Source organism: Equus caballus, chromosome 4 (genome assembly GCF_041296265.1).
Source record: "Equus caballus isolate H_3958 breed thoroughbred chromosome 4, TB-T2T, whole genome shotgun sequence".
Taxonomy (NCBI): domain Eukaryota; kingdom Metazoa; phylum Chordata; class Mammalia; order Perissodactyla; family Equidae; genus Equus; species Equus caballus.
In genome coordinates, this window is record NC_091687.1 from 59,469,999 (window position 1) to 59,484,971 (window position 14,973).

General features: G+C 37.0%; 1 protein-coding gene across 22 annotated transcripts in view; it reads left to right on the forward strand.

The window, feature by feature from the left end:
* The first annotated feature begins 7,103 nt into the window (after positions 1-7,103).
* STK31 (serine/threonine kinase 31) overlaps positions 7,104-14,973 on the forward strand; it is a 117,555-nt gene continuing 109,685 nt past the window's right edge. For 2 of the 22 annotated variants that reach the window (XM_023638721.2, XM_070264139.1), the window contains exons 1-5: positions 7,245-7,372; positions 8,930-8,976; positions 9,065-9,117; positions 9,623-9,704; positions 13,244-13,342. In XM_023638721.2, coding sequence (XP_023494489.1) covers positions 13,268-13,342 — 75 coding nt within the window. In that variant the 5' untranslated portion in view covers positions 7,245-7,372; positions 8,930-8,976; positions 9,065-9,117; positions 9,623-9,704; positions 13,244-13,267. Of the gene's footprint in view, positions 7,373-7,981; positions 8,114-8,912; positions 8,977-9,064; positions 9,118-9,622; positions 9,705-13,243; positions 13,343-14,973 lie in introns of all 22 variants that reach the window. The other 20 variants (XM_070264136.1, XM_070264141.1, XM_070264129.1 and 17 more) reach the window with 18 other exon arrangements.

Here is a 14,973-nt window from a genome sequence, read left to right on the forward strand (position 1 = left end):
GAATTTTCTGTCAGTGTCTACTGATTTTTAAGTTGTTTTGTTAACTATACATCATACATGATTGTATTGACTCCTCTCATGTGCTACTTCACCTCCTCCTGGCCCCAGCTGTTACTCCAATACTGCTGTGAAACACTTCCAAGCAGGCTTCTGACAGCTTCATCTGGAAGCCATTGGATGGCACTTTGTCTTGGGACCATGTCAGGACTCTCTTGCTTTCTTCTTCAGGGATCCTCTGACACCGTGGCTTGGGATGTCCACTGGAAACCCTCTGCATCATACATGTATGATGGGGGAGTTAATGACCTTGGGACCACCCTTGACTAATGCGAGGTGGAAGCCAATAGATAAATGCTCCTGATTCTGTCTGCTGGAAAGACAGTCCTGAGATGCCTTTCATAAACTTCTTCCGAAAATCCTGTGAGACTGAGCACCGGTCACTCATAGCAGTGTCCAATTCCATAATATATCCTTATGTTAGCTTTCTCTTTTTCCCTTTTCATTCCCTGATCCCTTCCTCTGGTTCCCTCAGATCACTTTCCGAATAAATTACCTGTATGTGAACATTTGTCTTAGGGTTTGCTTTTGGGTGGAGGTGGGGGAGTAAACCCAGGCTAAGATGGGTACCAGGAAAGCTCATAGAAAGCAAACCCTCAGGATGGGATTCTGTGACTGGATCATTCTCTGGATGGGTGACAATAAAGGCTGCATAACTGGTGGTAAGTAGGGTAGGGATAACTCCTGGCGTGTAGATATATCACAGTTACTGTAGTGGATTTAGGTGAAGTGCAAGTAGAAGGTGAAGTGTTAGGTTACATAGTAGCTATGACATTACAGTGGAATGGGACTAATGGAAATTATAAAGATGGCAGTGTTTGTTAGCTATTGTTAACTACTTTAGTAACCTTCAAAGAAAAATGACATAGGTTCATGTTAGCTACTTAGTCAAGACATGCTGTGAAAGCCTGAGTGCCTCATAGCACCGTTTAAGGAAAATCTCATCTCCTGCAGTTGTAGGCAGTCTGGGCTGACAGTCTGGCCTAAATCTAATAGTAAAGGTGGCAAGATGGCAAAGGAAACTGAATGCACAGCCTCGATCATCTCCTTCAACAAAGTGAGCATGCTGACAAGAAGACTGAAACCCTGAATCATTGGATGGGGACATTTGTGTTGGTGAGCCTGGGAATCTTGAACCCTCAGCTTTCCTTGAACCTTTGGGCTTTAGAAGCAGCCTCCTCCACTTTGCTAGAGGAGAGCAGCCTATGCTTGCCTGGAAATCCTGCAAAGGCTTTATCTGAGGCACTTGCATTGTAAGATGACACTTGTCCACCCTGCTACCTCCCCTTGACTCCCAAACTTAAAACTAGGATCAGGTCTCTGCATACTCTAAGTGGGGAAATACAGTCCTTCCTATAGGAAGATAGGTTACAATCTGAATGAAGTGCACGTTCTGGTTAAAATGTATTGGCAGGAACCCAAGAAACATGTCTAGGAGTAGATCTTGGGAGTGTTGGATCAGGGGGTGGAATATACAGCTTGGTTGAGAGAAAGTTGAGGGTGACATGGTAGCACTTACTCATGATTCAGGCTTTAATGCCCTGGTGAGGATATCTGGAGTAGGTCCTAACACATTGCTAGGATGGCATATGGAAGATATGGTGGAAATGCGAGAAGTTATTTGGCACAGAATTGAGGAAGGGGTCAGAAAGCTCAGGGAAGTGGCAATGTTAGAATGGGTTTGTTTGAAACTGGAGAAGCTACCACTTGACTATTTTCCTTGAGAAGGCTCAGATGACAGTCATAACTAAGGCAATAAAAAAATGTAATGGTGAAGAGTATACTGGCAACTTTGAGAAGCTTGACAGTGGATGAGCTTTACAGGCTAGAATTGATGGTAGAAGAAGCTGCCATGATGCTGGGCTCCTTGATGTCAAGGTAGATGATGGGATGCAGAAATGTTGAAGGCCAACTTTTGGAACATAACTGTAAGGCCCAGGGGACATAATTAATGTGTACCAAGGCATGGATCTGTGAAGAAGGTTAAGATCATGTTCCAAGGGGCAAGATACAAGGACAGCTGATCAGGATGTTATTTGACTTGTATAACCGTGATCCCTCAGCCAGTTTCCATATCTAAGGCAGTTGAGATCTAGAGCCCATTGACGGAAGAGAAAGCCCAGATCCCCTTGAGGAAGGATCCTCAAGTATATATGATAAACTTCCCCTTGAACCTTCCCCAAAGAGGCAGTTAGCATCTACCAGGGTAACTATGCAGTGGAGAAAGAGGAATACTCTGACTTTTCAACCAAGGACTGTTGGATACAGGGTCTGAACTGATATGGATCCCAAAGAACCAAAACCATCATTGCAGTACTGTGGTTTTATGGAAGCCCAGTGATAAATGGAGTCCTGGCCAAAGTCCATCTCAATGGGTCTGGCCTCACTCTTTATTTTTACAATCTCTAAATATGCATATTATTGGGCTATACTTAGAAGCTGATGGAATCCTTCGGCCGGCACTGATAGCTCTTGCTTCTTGCCCCAGATGCTTCTCAGATGCTGCAGGCTTGGGGCAGAGTTAATGATCTAGGGGCGTCTCTTGACCATTGGGTTATGTAGACATAAAGTCAGTAAAAACACAGAAGACTTGAACACCTATTAACCAACTTGACCTAAGTGACATTTATAGAACACTCAACCCAATAACAGCAGAATACACATTCTTTTTCTTTCATGTACACAGAACATTTGCTTAGATTGACCATATTCTAGGCCATAAAATAAGTCTCAATAACTTAAAATGATTCAGATCATAAAGTATGTCCTCTGACCACAATGGAATTGAATTAGAAATCAATAACAAACACGTGGGAAATCTCCAAATATTTGAAAGTTATATAACACATCTCTAAATAATCCATGGGTCAAAGAAAAAAAAAGAGGAATCAAAGTACTTTTAATTGGATGAAATGAAATGAATGAAAGGAAAACATGACAATATTTGTGAGATTCAGCTAAGGCAGTACTTAGAGGGAAATTTAAGGCCAATATCAGAAAAGAAACAAAGATCTCAAATCAGTGACCTCATCTTTTACCTTAAGGAACTAGAGAAAGAAACTAGAAGAGCAAATGAAAACTAAAATAAATAGAAAAAAGGAAATAATAAAGATTGGAGCAGAAATAGAAAACAGAAAATCAATAGAGAAAATGAATAAAACCAAACACTTTTTTTGAGAAGACCAATAAAATTAATAAACCTCTATCTAGCTATACTGATCAGCAAAAGACAGAGACACAGGGAGAGAGAACATGCAAATCACCAATGTTAGGAATGAGAGTGGTGACATCACTATAGATTCTACAGATATTTAAAGGATAATAAGAGAATGTTATAAACAATTTTATGCCAATGATTTTGACTACTCAGATGAAATGGATAAATTCCTTGAAAGACACAAACTATGAAGCTCATTCAGTAACAAATAGATAACCTGATTAGCCCTATATCTTTATATGATGATTAGCCCATATATTAATTAAAGAAACTGAATTTGTAGTTAAAAAGCTTCTCACAAAGAAAATTCCAGGCCCAGATATCTGCACTGTGAATTTTAGCAAATATTTATGGAACAAAGATTACCAATTCTATACAGACTTTTCCAGAAAATTGAAGTTGGGAATTCTTGACAACTCATCCTGTGTGACCAGCATTATTCGGCTATCAAAACCAGACAAAGACATTACAAGAAAAGTTCAGACCAATATCTCTCTTGAACATAGATGCAAAAATTCTTAACTATTTTAGCAACTCTAATACAAGAAAATTAAAAAGTATAATACATGAGGCTGACTTGGTGCTGTAGTGGTTAAGTTGGTGTACTCTGCTTTGATGGCCTGGGGTTCACAGGTTCAAATCCCAGGCATGGACCTGCATGCCGCTCATCAAGCCATACAAAATAGAGGAAGACTGGCACAGATGTTAGCTCGGGGCCATCTTCCTCAAGCAAAAAAAAAAAAAAAAAAAACATTGGTAACAGATGTTAGCTTAGTTCAGGGCCAATCTTCCTCACATACACACATGGAAAAGGATAATACATAATGACCATGTGGGTTTTAAAAAAAAGGTTTTTTTTTTTTTGAGGAAGATTAGCACTGAACTAACATCTGCCAATCCTCCTCTTTTTGCTGAGGAAGACTGGCCCTGAGCTAACGTCCATGCCCATCTTCCTCTACTTTATATGTGGGATGCCTACCACAGCATGGCTTGCCAAGCGGTGCCATGTCCACACCTGGGATCTGAACTGGTGAACTCCGGGTCGCTGAAATGGAATGATGTACACACTTAACGACTGCGTCACCAGGCTGGCCCCAATGACCATGTGGGTTTTATCCAGGGAATGCAAGGTTGGCTTAACATTTGAAAATTAATCAATCTAATTCATCATATTAACAAACTAAAAAAGAACCACGTGGGAGCTGGCCCCATGGCTGAGTGGTTAAGTTCATGCACTCCGCTTTGGCAGCTCAGGGTTTTGTGGGTTCGGATCCCGGGTGTGGACATGGGACCGCTTGTCAGGCCATGCTGAGGCAGCGTCCCACACAGCAAAACCAGAGGCACTCACAACTAGAATATACAACTATGTATTGGGAGGCTTTGGGGAGAAGAAGAAGGAAAAAAAAAAGATTGGCAACAGATGTTAGCTCAGGTGCCAATCTTTAAAAAAAAAAACGAACCACATGATCAACTCAGTAGCTGTGGGAGTATTTGACAAAATTCAACACACATTAATGGTAAAAACTCTCACCCAACTTAGAAGGTAATTGCTTCAATCTAATAAAGGGTATCTACTAAAAACCCACAGCTAACATCATACTTAATCCTGGAAGGCAAATGCTTTCCTTCTAAGATTAGGAACATGGCAAGGATGACTGCTCTCAGCACTTATATTCAACATACTGGAGGTTCTGGCCACCGTAATAAGGGAGATAAAAGAAAAGATAACCAGACTGGAAAGGAAAAAGTAAAACAGTATTTGCATATGACATGATCTTCTATGTAGGTAATTCTATTAAATCTACTAAAAAAAAGTTATCACTAGAAATAATAAGTGAATTTAACAAGGATGCAGTAAACAAGATCAATATAGAAGAATTGTATTTCTATATACTAGCAACAAAACAACCAGAAATTGAAATTAAGAAAATAATTTTTTTGATATATGAATTGTATCTTTTTTTCTTTTTCCAGGTGTACCTCATTATATTTTGATTTCTGTGCAGATTACATCATGTTCACCACCCAAAGACTAATTACAATCCATTACCATACACATGCACCTAATCATCCCTTTCACTCTCCTCCCTACCCCTTCCTCTCTGGTAACCACTAATCCAATCTCTGTCTCTATGTGTTTGTTGTTATTTTTATCTTCTATTTATGAGTGAGATCATATGGTATTTGACTTTCTCTCTCTGATTTACTTTGCTTAGCATGATACCCTCAAGGTCCATCCACGTTGTCACAAATGGCTAGATTTCATCCTTTTTTATGGCTGAGTAGTATCCCATTGTGTATATATACTATATCTTCTTTATCCATTTGTCCCTTGATGGGCACCTAGGTTGCTTCCAAGTCTTAGCTATCAGGAATAACGATGCAATGAACATAGGGGTGCACATATCTTCAGAGATTTCTTAAGTACAACACACGAGCATGATCCATAAGAGACAAAACTGGTAGAGCAGCCTTCATCAAAATTAAGAACTTCTGTTCGTTAAAATACCTTTTTTAGAGAATGAAAAAAACCAAAATATTTGCAAATCTGAAGGGGTTGTATCCACAGTATACAAAGAACTACAAAACCCTATAAGAAAAACAATTCAGTTGAAAAATGGGAAAAAGTTTGAACAGACACTTCACCTAAGAAGCTATATGGATGGAAAATAAACATGAAAAGATGCTCAACATTTTTAGTCAACAGAGAAATACAAATTAAAACCACAAGGAGATACCACTATACATAAATGTCTAAATTTAAAAACACTGACCATATAAAATGATAGTGGGGATATGGAGCAACTGGAACTCTTAACCACTGCTGGTGGGAAAATAAAGTAGTAAAACTGCTTTGTACAACAGTTTGGTAGGTTCTTAAAAGTTAAACACACACAACTATATGACCAAGCCATTCTACTCCTAGGTATTAACCCAAGAGAAATGAAAGTATATGTATACAAAGAATTTCACCTGACTGTTCACAGACTTTTATTTGAACAGTCCCAAACTGGAAACTCCAAATGTCTATCAAAAGTTAGATAAATTGTGTTATATTCATGCAACAGAATAGTACTCATCAATAAAGAGCAACAAGCTATTGATACAATGATAAAATGGACAAATCTCAAAATAATTGGTGAAAGAAACAAGACAAAATGTACATACTAATTTCATTAACATCAAATTCTAGAAAATGCAAACTAATAGAAAGCAGAATATGTCACTTGAGGTAGGTGGGGGGGCCAAGTATCATAAAGGGGCATGAAGAAACTTTTAGGGGGTGAGGAAATGAATGTTGATTGTGCAAATAATTTCAAGAGTGTATACATATGTTCACTCATCAAACTTGGCATTTTTTAAATACCTGTAGTTTATTGTGTTAATTATACTTCAATCAAGTTGTCAAAAACTAATGGAGATAATTTTCAACTGCTGTGCAAGGTTGCCACAAAGTGTGATATCAGCATATAACCTGACAGCTAAGGTATATTAATTTTTCCCCCCTAAGGTTGTCAAAAAGCTGCAACACAAGAGATCTGATACCAAAGTTGGCCTGAGAAATGCTTGTAAAGCTACCAATGTGAAAAACCACATTTTCATTTACCAAAGTCATTTTTCTCCTTTCCATCTTGTAAAAAAAGTTGAGATTCTTCTAATTTGGCTGTTTCAAAGTTTAAATGAGAGTGAAAAAATTAGGAAAGACCACGCAACCCACGCCGCTATCTCACGTCATTATTTGAAGCCATGCAAAAGGAGCCGGTTATTGGCCATTCCTCGCAAACGCAGGGGAACCCCGCCCTTCACGTCTCTGAACGCTGCTCTCCGTGTGCGTGGCCCCGCCCAGCGCGCCCCACCTCACGCCCCAGGCTCTGGCAGCCACGCGAGTGACGCGGCAGCTCCAGTCAAGACCAGATGCTGGCGCAGCGACGTGCGCGCAAGCGCAGTGTGGAGCCCGAGCGGCCGAGGCATGCGCGGTAAGTCTGCACGTGCGCGACGGCGGGCTAACGGTGAGCCGCGGTGGCGGTTAGAGGGCCGAGGGCCCAGCATGTGGGGCCAGGGACACTTTTCTAGAGCTTCTGAGGCGGAAAGTGTGAGGTCAGTAGTAGTCGTTTTGGTAGGTTCGATGGTGGCCGCTTGAAATACCGTATTTCCAACACTAGGTTTCCAAGGATGGAGTGAGGCCATTTCTCGGCCTTCCTTGGCCTTCGAGCCGGGCGTCTACTCCCGAGGGGGACGGGCCCCCAGGCTCTGAGTGAGGCCCCGGGGGGCGAAACCGGCCTGCGGAGAGCTCGGGCCTCAGTGTTCTCCGTGAAGACGGGGACAACACGCGGGCCTGTGGTGGCTGGAATTCTCTCTTCTCTCAAATTCTGTGCCACTTAAACGCCAAAGCCCCTTAGGAAGTAGGTGTCAAGCAGCCACCTAGACTCACTTAGTCCAAATTCTTGCGGTGAATCGGAGACTTGGAAGCGCCATTTGGTAATGCGGTTTTGCAGAAAGTCAGTGTAGCGTCAGTTCCTTCGTGGTCCTTCCGGGAAAAGTCTTTTGGGCTCCTTTTAGTATGAGATTTTAAAGCTATTCTAGAAATAACTTCTTAGAATGTGTTTTGGGATTCCTAAAGTAAACATTTTTATTTTTACTGAATTTAAGTCAATGTCTTCCAGAGAAATATAGTCTCCCTAAACAGATACCAACTTGGTTTTACAGTTTTTTGCTCAATTTAAAAGTTACTTTTGGACCAGTATTGGAGGAAGAAGTCTTGTTTTGAAGATGTTTTGATGCTTCTTAGTATGTGTGAAAAAAATTTCTTTAAGCAGTAACAAAAATCAGAAGAATAAAGTTAAGTATATTTTTAATGATCTTTTTTTCCTCCTGTGAGGCAGAGTTAACTATTCTCTTTTCATAATTGAGAGAGCATTTGAAACTTTAGTATAGTGATGTTTTTAGATAACTTTTAAAGCTCTTAAGAAAATTCTACATTTTCAGTTTCCTTCAATGAACTAATATTTATGTATGTGACGTGCAATATTCTAGAGTATTAAGTATAAAATTATGAACTAGACATTTATTTTGAAATATTTTGCATCTGGGAAAGTATATGTAATGAAAATTATTTTGCACTAATGGGCAAAATTTGATTTATTTCGCAGTCTTTAATTGCAGGTTATCTTCAAAAGCAGTAACCACTGTGCCTTTTAAATAGAATTGATTACCAGTCTGAAGTGTTTGTTCTATATATTATATCTGTAGTGTTTCTTTTTGTTTTAAATTATGGAAACCCTACTCTTGTTTTGAGAGGACATCAGTAACGTTAAAAGAATATGCACATTGTTCAGAAGTATTGATTTGTGTAGCTGATGAAAATGTACATGAATTATCCACTTCAGTGTCAGTTTGCAAAAGTTTGGCTAAAGAGATAATTTCAAAGGTAGAGATTGTATATGATGAAATTGCAAAGTGTAGTATACTCAAATAAGGAAATTAGTTATTGAAGAAGATATCTTTGAGGTTGTTTTTAATGTAGAGTTTGAATTTTGATAACTTTATTTAGGACAAGACATACTTGTAGGAATTTGGACATTCTGTGGTTTAATCTTTATTCACTGTTAATGAACAGATTGTTAGAACCTAATTCAAGGTATTGAATTGTTTTAGTTTTCCAGGAATTGTGCAAATGGATGAAGATACACATTACAATAAAGGTACTGACACTAAAAATTATTTTTGGATGTAAGAGCTAGATGATCTTGATTAATTTCTAATTTTCTTTGCATTGTGATTTGGTTTTAGTCGAAGATGTGGTTGGAAGTCATGTGGAAGATGCAGTAACATTTTGGGCCCAGGTAAATAGCAGCCTAGTTGATTTCCTCTGCTACTTCTTCCTTCACTAACCCAGGTCCTCTAACAAGAACAAAAATAAAAACCCTGGAATATGTGTATCATTGTCATTCTCAATGCTAATTTTTATTGAACGATATTTAACACAATGCATTATTGGAAGACAAATGGCTATAGCTGGGACTTTACGTGAGTAGTATGCTCATAATACACTGAGTTAAAGTAGAGGAAAAAGAGAACAGTATGATTGTAATCGTGGTTTCAGAATTACTCTCAGTTTAACACGAGTGGTCTAAGCTGCTTAAATTACTGAAGATTCTGAGAAACTGTTGTATTTGTGAGGTTATGGCTCCCTCTAGGGGTCTTTTATAAGATTGTTTCTTGAAAGATACTAAATTTTTGCATCTCAGTCATTTTTTCTAATGGCTTAATTTTAAATTTGAGATACAATATCTTTCTTATCATAAAATTGAAAGCACTAATGGAACATTTCTAATTTTCTGTTGGCAGGCTTCAAGTCAGATAAGTTTACTCAGTTTAAAATAAATACAAAGCAAAGCTCCAAAGTGCTTATGTTCCAGGATTTAAGAAGGTGAATCCCTCTAATGCACACAATTACAAATGTTTAATTTTGTGAACTACTTGTGATATGTGAGGGAAGAGAATGACATTTCTCTATAGTTCCTACAGTATGAGAACTTCTTTTTGTGGGAATGAATTGGCAATGTGGAAAATAGAATTTATGAGAAGAAAAGCTGTAGAAGAGTATGATTAGCCCAGGGTTCTTAATTCAATATAGAAAACATTGTAGAAAGGTGATATTCATACAAAACTTGTGACGAATTTGTGTCTCTGCTTATGCACATATCTTTAAAGGGTGCCCACATACTCTGGTTCTATGCCCATTATCTCTTATTAATTGCACCTGTGTCACTCTCAACAGTGTCCCAGGTTGGATGATATGTTTAAGCTCATTATATAGGAACAACATTTATTAGCTTAAATAAGATTTCTAGACCAGTGCTGTCCAGTAGAAATGTAATGTGAGTTACATAATCTAAAATTTAGCAGACACATAAAAAAGTAAAAAGAAACAGGTGAAATAAATTTTAATGAATGTATTTTATTCAGCTCAATATATCCAAAATATCATTTCAAAATGTAATCAGCACAAATATATTAGCAAGATATTTTATTTTTCTTTTTTCATATTAAGTTTTTGAAATTTGGTGTGTATTTTAGACTTAGAGCACATTTTAAATCCTACTAGCCACATTCAAGTGGATATTGGATATTGTATTGGTCAGTGCAGCTCTAAATTATGATTTTGATTGACCCTTCTGTGAAGTTGTTTGTTGAATGTGGAGCTGTGATTTTAAACTAGGAGTCAGCAAACTTTTTCTGTAAAAGATTAGATAGTAAATATTCTAAGGTTTGTGGGCCATATAGTTTTTTTCACGACCGTTGAACTCTATCAATTCTGCCATTGTAGTGCAAAGGCAGACGTAGACAGTACATAAACAAATAGATGTAACTGTGATCCTTTAAAACTTTATTTACCAAAACAGGTGGCAGAGCCATAATTTGCCAACCTCTGATTTGAACCATGAAGTTGAGGCTCCTGTAGAAATTGGAACACTTTTGAAACAGTTAGGAAACAAGTCTTGAATGAATGAAAAGATTGAGAGTTAAAACTACTAATGGCATCCATATGAATTGAATGATTATTTCACGAAGCAAATTGTAAAATTTGATTGGGTTTGGCATGGGATGTAGATGAAGAGTAAATAAAAATTTTGAAATGTGTGCAGGCAGGTCAAGATGTAGATCTACTCACGTATATTCTCTCTTTCTCCGCCACTATGGGTTTCTGCTATATAAGCCGCTTACATGAATACCGTTCAGAATTATTGGTAGGCCCAGTTGGATGAGTGGCAGCTGAAGGAATCTTAAGTATTTGACCTCTACCTTTATTTGAGAGAAAGAACTTTCATCTGTTTTAGTCCATATAGCAACAAAGCTAATTATGTAGAATATTTTGGTATATTCTGAAGTTAGTCTTAATTCCAGGGGTTTATTCACAAAGGCTGCTTCTAATATGTCTTGGGGTCAGTTTAAATTCAGCTCCCCTTTTTACTGCATAGTGATACTGATATTCATCATGGTGTTCTTGGAACTGCTCTTTCAGAGTTTCTTTTCAATCGTTAGAGATAATCATGTTCTTTCTAGCCTTACTGAATATTTTGTTGATGTATTTTTAAAGAACATATATATTTAACTGTTTGTTTTGAAATAACTTTAGACTTAAAGTTGTAAAATGAGTACAGAGACTTTCTTTATACCCTTCACCCAGCTTCCCTTAATGCTAACGTTTTACATAACTATAGTGCAGTTATCAAAGCCAGGAAATTAACAATGGTACAGTACTATTAACTGCAATCCTTATTGAAATTTCACCAGTTTTCTCATTGTCTTCTGTCTGTTCCAGGATCCAATTCAGGATCCCACATTGTATTTAGTTGTCATATAGACTTAGTCTCCTCCAGCCGTTGATAGTTGGTTTATTTATCCTTGTCTTTCATGACTTTGACATTTTAATGAGTACTGGTCAGTTATTTTTTAGAGTATCTGTCAGTTTGGATTTGTTTGGCGATTTCTCATAAATAGATTGACAGTAATACCACAGAAGTGATGTTGTGTCCTTTTCAGCACACCGTATTGGAGATTCATGATGTTGACATATCTCATTATTGATGATGTTAACCTTGATCCACTTGATTAAGGTGGTAACAGGTTTCTTCACTGTAAAGTTAGTTTTTCCTTTTGTAATTAATATATGTTTTAGAGGGAGATACATTGAGACTATGTAATCTTGTTTCTCTTCAACTCTTCACTCCAAAATTTTATTATTTATTACTGTGATGATGATTTTCTAGTCCCCTCATTCCTTACACATTTATTAATTGGATTCTTCTGTAAGGAAGAGCTGTCTCTTCTCCCACATTTATTTATTCAATTATTTGTATTAATATTGACTCATGGATGTTTATTCCATGGGTTATATCCAATACTATCATTATTTATTTTGTTTAAATTGTTCCAGCTTTGGACATTAGGAGATTGTTCACATTGGCTACTGTGTCCTTTATACATGTCCCCATTCTTTTTTTGAGCATTTCTTTATTTTCTGGCACCACCACATGTTCCAGGGTCATCTGTTATTTCCCTTTCCTAGCTCTGGAATCAATCACATCCCAAGGAACCCAAGTTCCTTTTATTGGAGAATGGTGTTTAGAAGTCAAGATCTGGGCACTAGGTGTGCTTATTGCTACTGGAGTGTTACTGCTTCTAGATCCTCTCAGCAGACAGAGCTAGAAAAAAAAAATATATATGTATAAAAAACCACACATCTGTATTTCTCTCTCTGTGTGTCTTTCATTTGCATATATACACACAAACTTGTGCATTTACACACTCAGGTGCAAGCACATACATGTACATACTATGGGTTCATACTGATAGCTTCCAATTCTAATCTAATACTGCAGGTGTATTCTAGCCTGCCTGCCTTATTTGTAATTTCTCTCTCACTGCTCTCATTAGCTACAATATATTTACTTATTTGTTCAATCCTAGTATATACCTAAAGGAGTTTTAAAGTGGTTAACCCATGCCCCGTGAGAAATGAATTTACTAACTAGATTACAGTATGTGTATGGAGGAACATATGCATTTTGAAATTGTTTTTACATCTGTTTCCTTTACACAGCAACAAATACATGAGAAGACCCATGTTGTTTGACTAAAATATGCTATCCATTTGAGCGATCAGAATTTGATCTAAAGTAAAATCCAGAGACAGTTGTTTAAAGTTACCTCTTCCAATGATTTAATAATATTTGGTATCTTAGTTTGAATTCCAAGTAATTTGAACTCATTAGAAAGTAAACATTTTCTATATCCTAGTTCCATTTCTTATAAAGAACTTAAATTATGAAAAAATAGTCACATAAGAATTGGATTTAATTTCTTATGCTTTAAAGTTTTTTTTAAGTGTTATGTTTTGTAGAACCCTCAATTGTGTAACTCTGTCAAATAGTATTTTACTGAATCTTATATGTGTTCTTCTAGAGTATCAGTAGAAATCAGGATATTATGAAGATTGGTTGCTCACTGTCTGAAGTTTGTCCCCATGCCAATTCAGTTTTTGGGAATCTTGATCCAAAGAAGGTGAGCCATATTCTTGGACATAATCATTCCATCTCTCCTCTTAGCTTTCTTATGTCTTAGATTTTATAGTTTTTGGACTATTTGCTGTATTTGAAAGGAAGAAGCAAATTTTTAGAATTTGTATAAACTAGTCATAATAAATGTATTCTTCCAAAAATACTTATGGACCATCTGGTATGTGCTAGGCACTGTGTTAAGCATTGAGTATTCAATGGTGAACAAAATAGAATCCTTGCCTTTGATACTGATTCAGAAAAAATCTTTATGTAGAACAGTTTGATCTTTTTTTTTCTTTTTTTTATTGAGGTATAACTTAAATACAGTAAAGTGTGTATCTCCTAAGTGTACAGCTTGATGAATTTTTACATATGTATGCGTCTATGTAATCACCACCCAAATCAAGATACAGTTCTGTCATCCCAGGAAATTCCCTCAGGCCCCTTCTCAGTTAACTCTTGGTTAGTAGTTCCTCTAATAGAGGTAATCATTATTCTGACTTCTATCACCATAGATTCATTTGCCTGTTCTTATATCATACAGTATGTACTCATTTATAATATCTGGCTGCTTTTGTTTAGTGTAATTTCTGAGATTCATCCATATTATTGTGTGTATTTCTGTATTTGTAGTTTGTTCTGTTTCAAGCTATGTGATATTTTATTGTATAAATATACCACAATTTCTCTGTTCCTCTTTGATGGGCATTTAGATTGTTTGTGGGTTTTGGCTGCTGTGAATGAAACTACTGTGAAATCTTTAAACAAGCCTTCTGCTGGATGTATTATTTCTTTTGAATATATACCTAGGAGTAGAATTGCTAAGTCACAGAGTAGGCACATTTCACTTTAGTAGATAGTGGCCAGTTTGGCAAAAGTGTTGAACCGGTTTGCGTCCTTACCAAGAATGTATGAAAGTTCAGTTCTTCCATGTCCGTAACCAACTCTTTGCGTTGTCAGTCTTTTTAATTTTAGCTGTTTTGGTGGGGGTGTAGTGTTATTTTGTGATTTTAATTTCATGTTCCTGATGAGTACTGAGCTTGAGCATGTTTTCATAGTTTTATTTGCCATTTGGATATCCTCTTTTATGAATTGCTTGTTCACATCTTTTCCTCATTTTCAAGGTTGTCTTGATTGATTTTTAGGAAGTTCTGTATTCTTTGTGTATTCTGGATATGAATCTTTGTCTTATATGTGTGTTGCTAATGTCGTCTTCTAGTCTATGGCTTCCCTACTTAAGGGAATGGATATCATTTGAAGTCTAATATATTAATTTTTTTTTCTTTTTTGGTATGTGCTTTCTGTTTCCTATTTAAGACCTTTTTACTCACCCCATCATCATGAATATATTCTCCTATGTTTCCCCCCCTAGAAGCTTTTGCCTTTTGCATTGAGGGCTACGGTTTGCCTTCAGTAAATTTTTCATTATGATGTGAAGTAGAGGTCAAATTTAATTTTTTTCCATGTAGGTATCCAATTATGCCAGCACCATTTATTGAAAGGATCATTCTTTCTTTATTGCATTGTATTGGAATCTTTGTTTTAAATCAGGTGACTGTATTTGAGTGTTAACCATCTTTTTCAAAATGATAAATGCCTATAATCTTGGATGCATCAATTTCTCAGGCCAGGAAT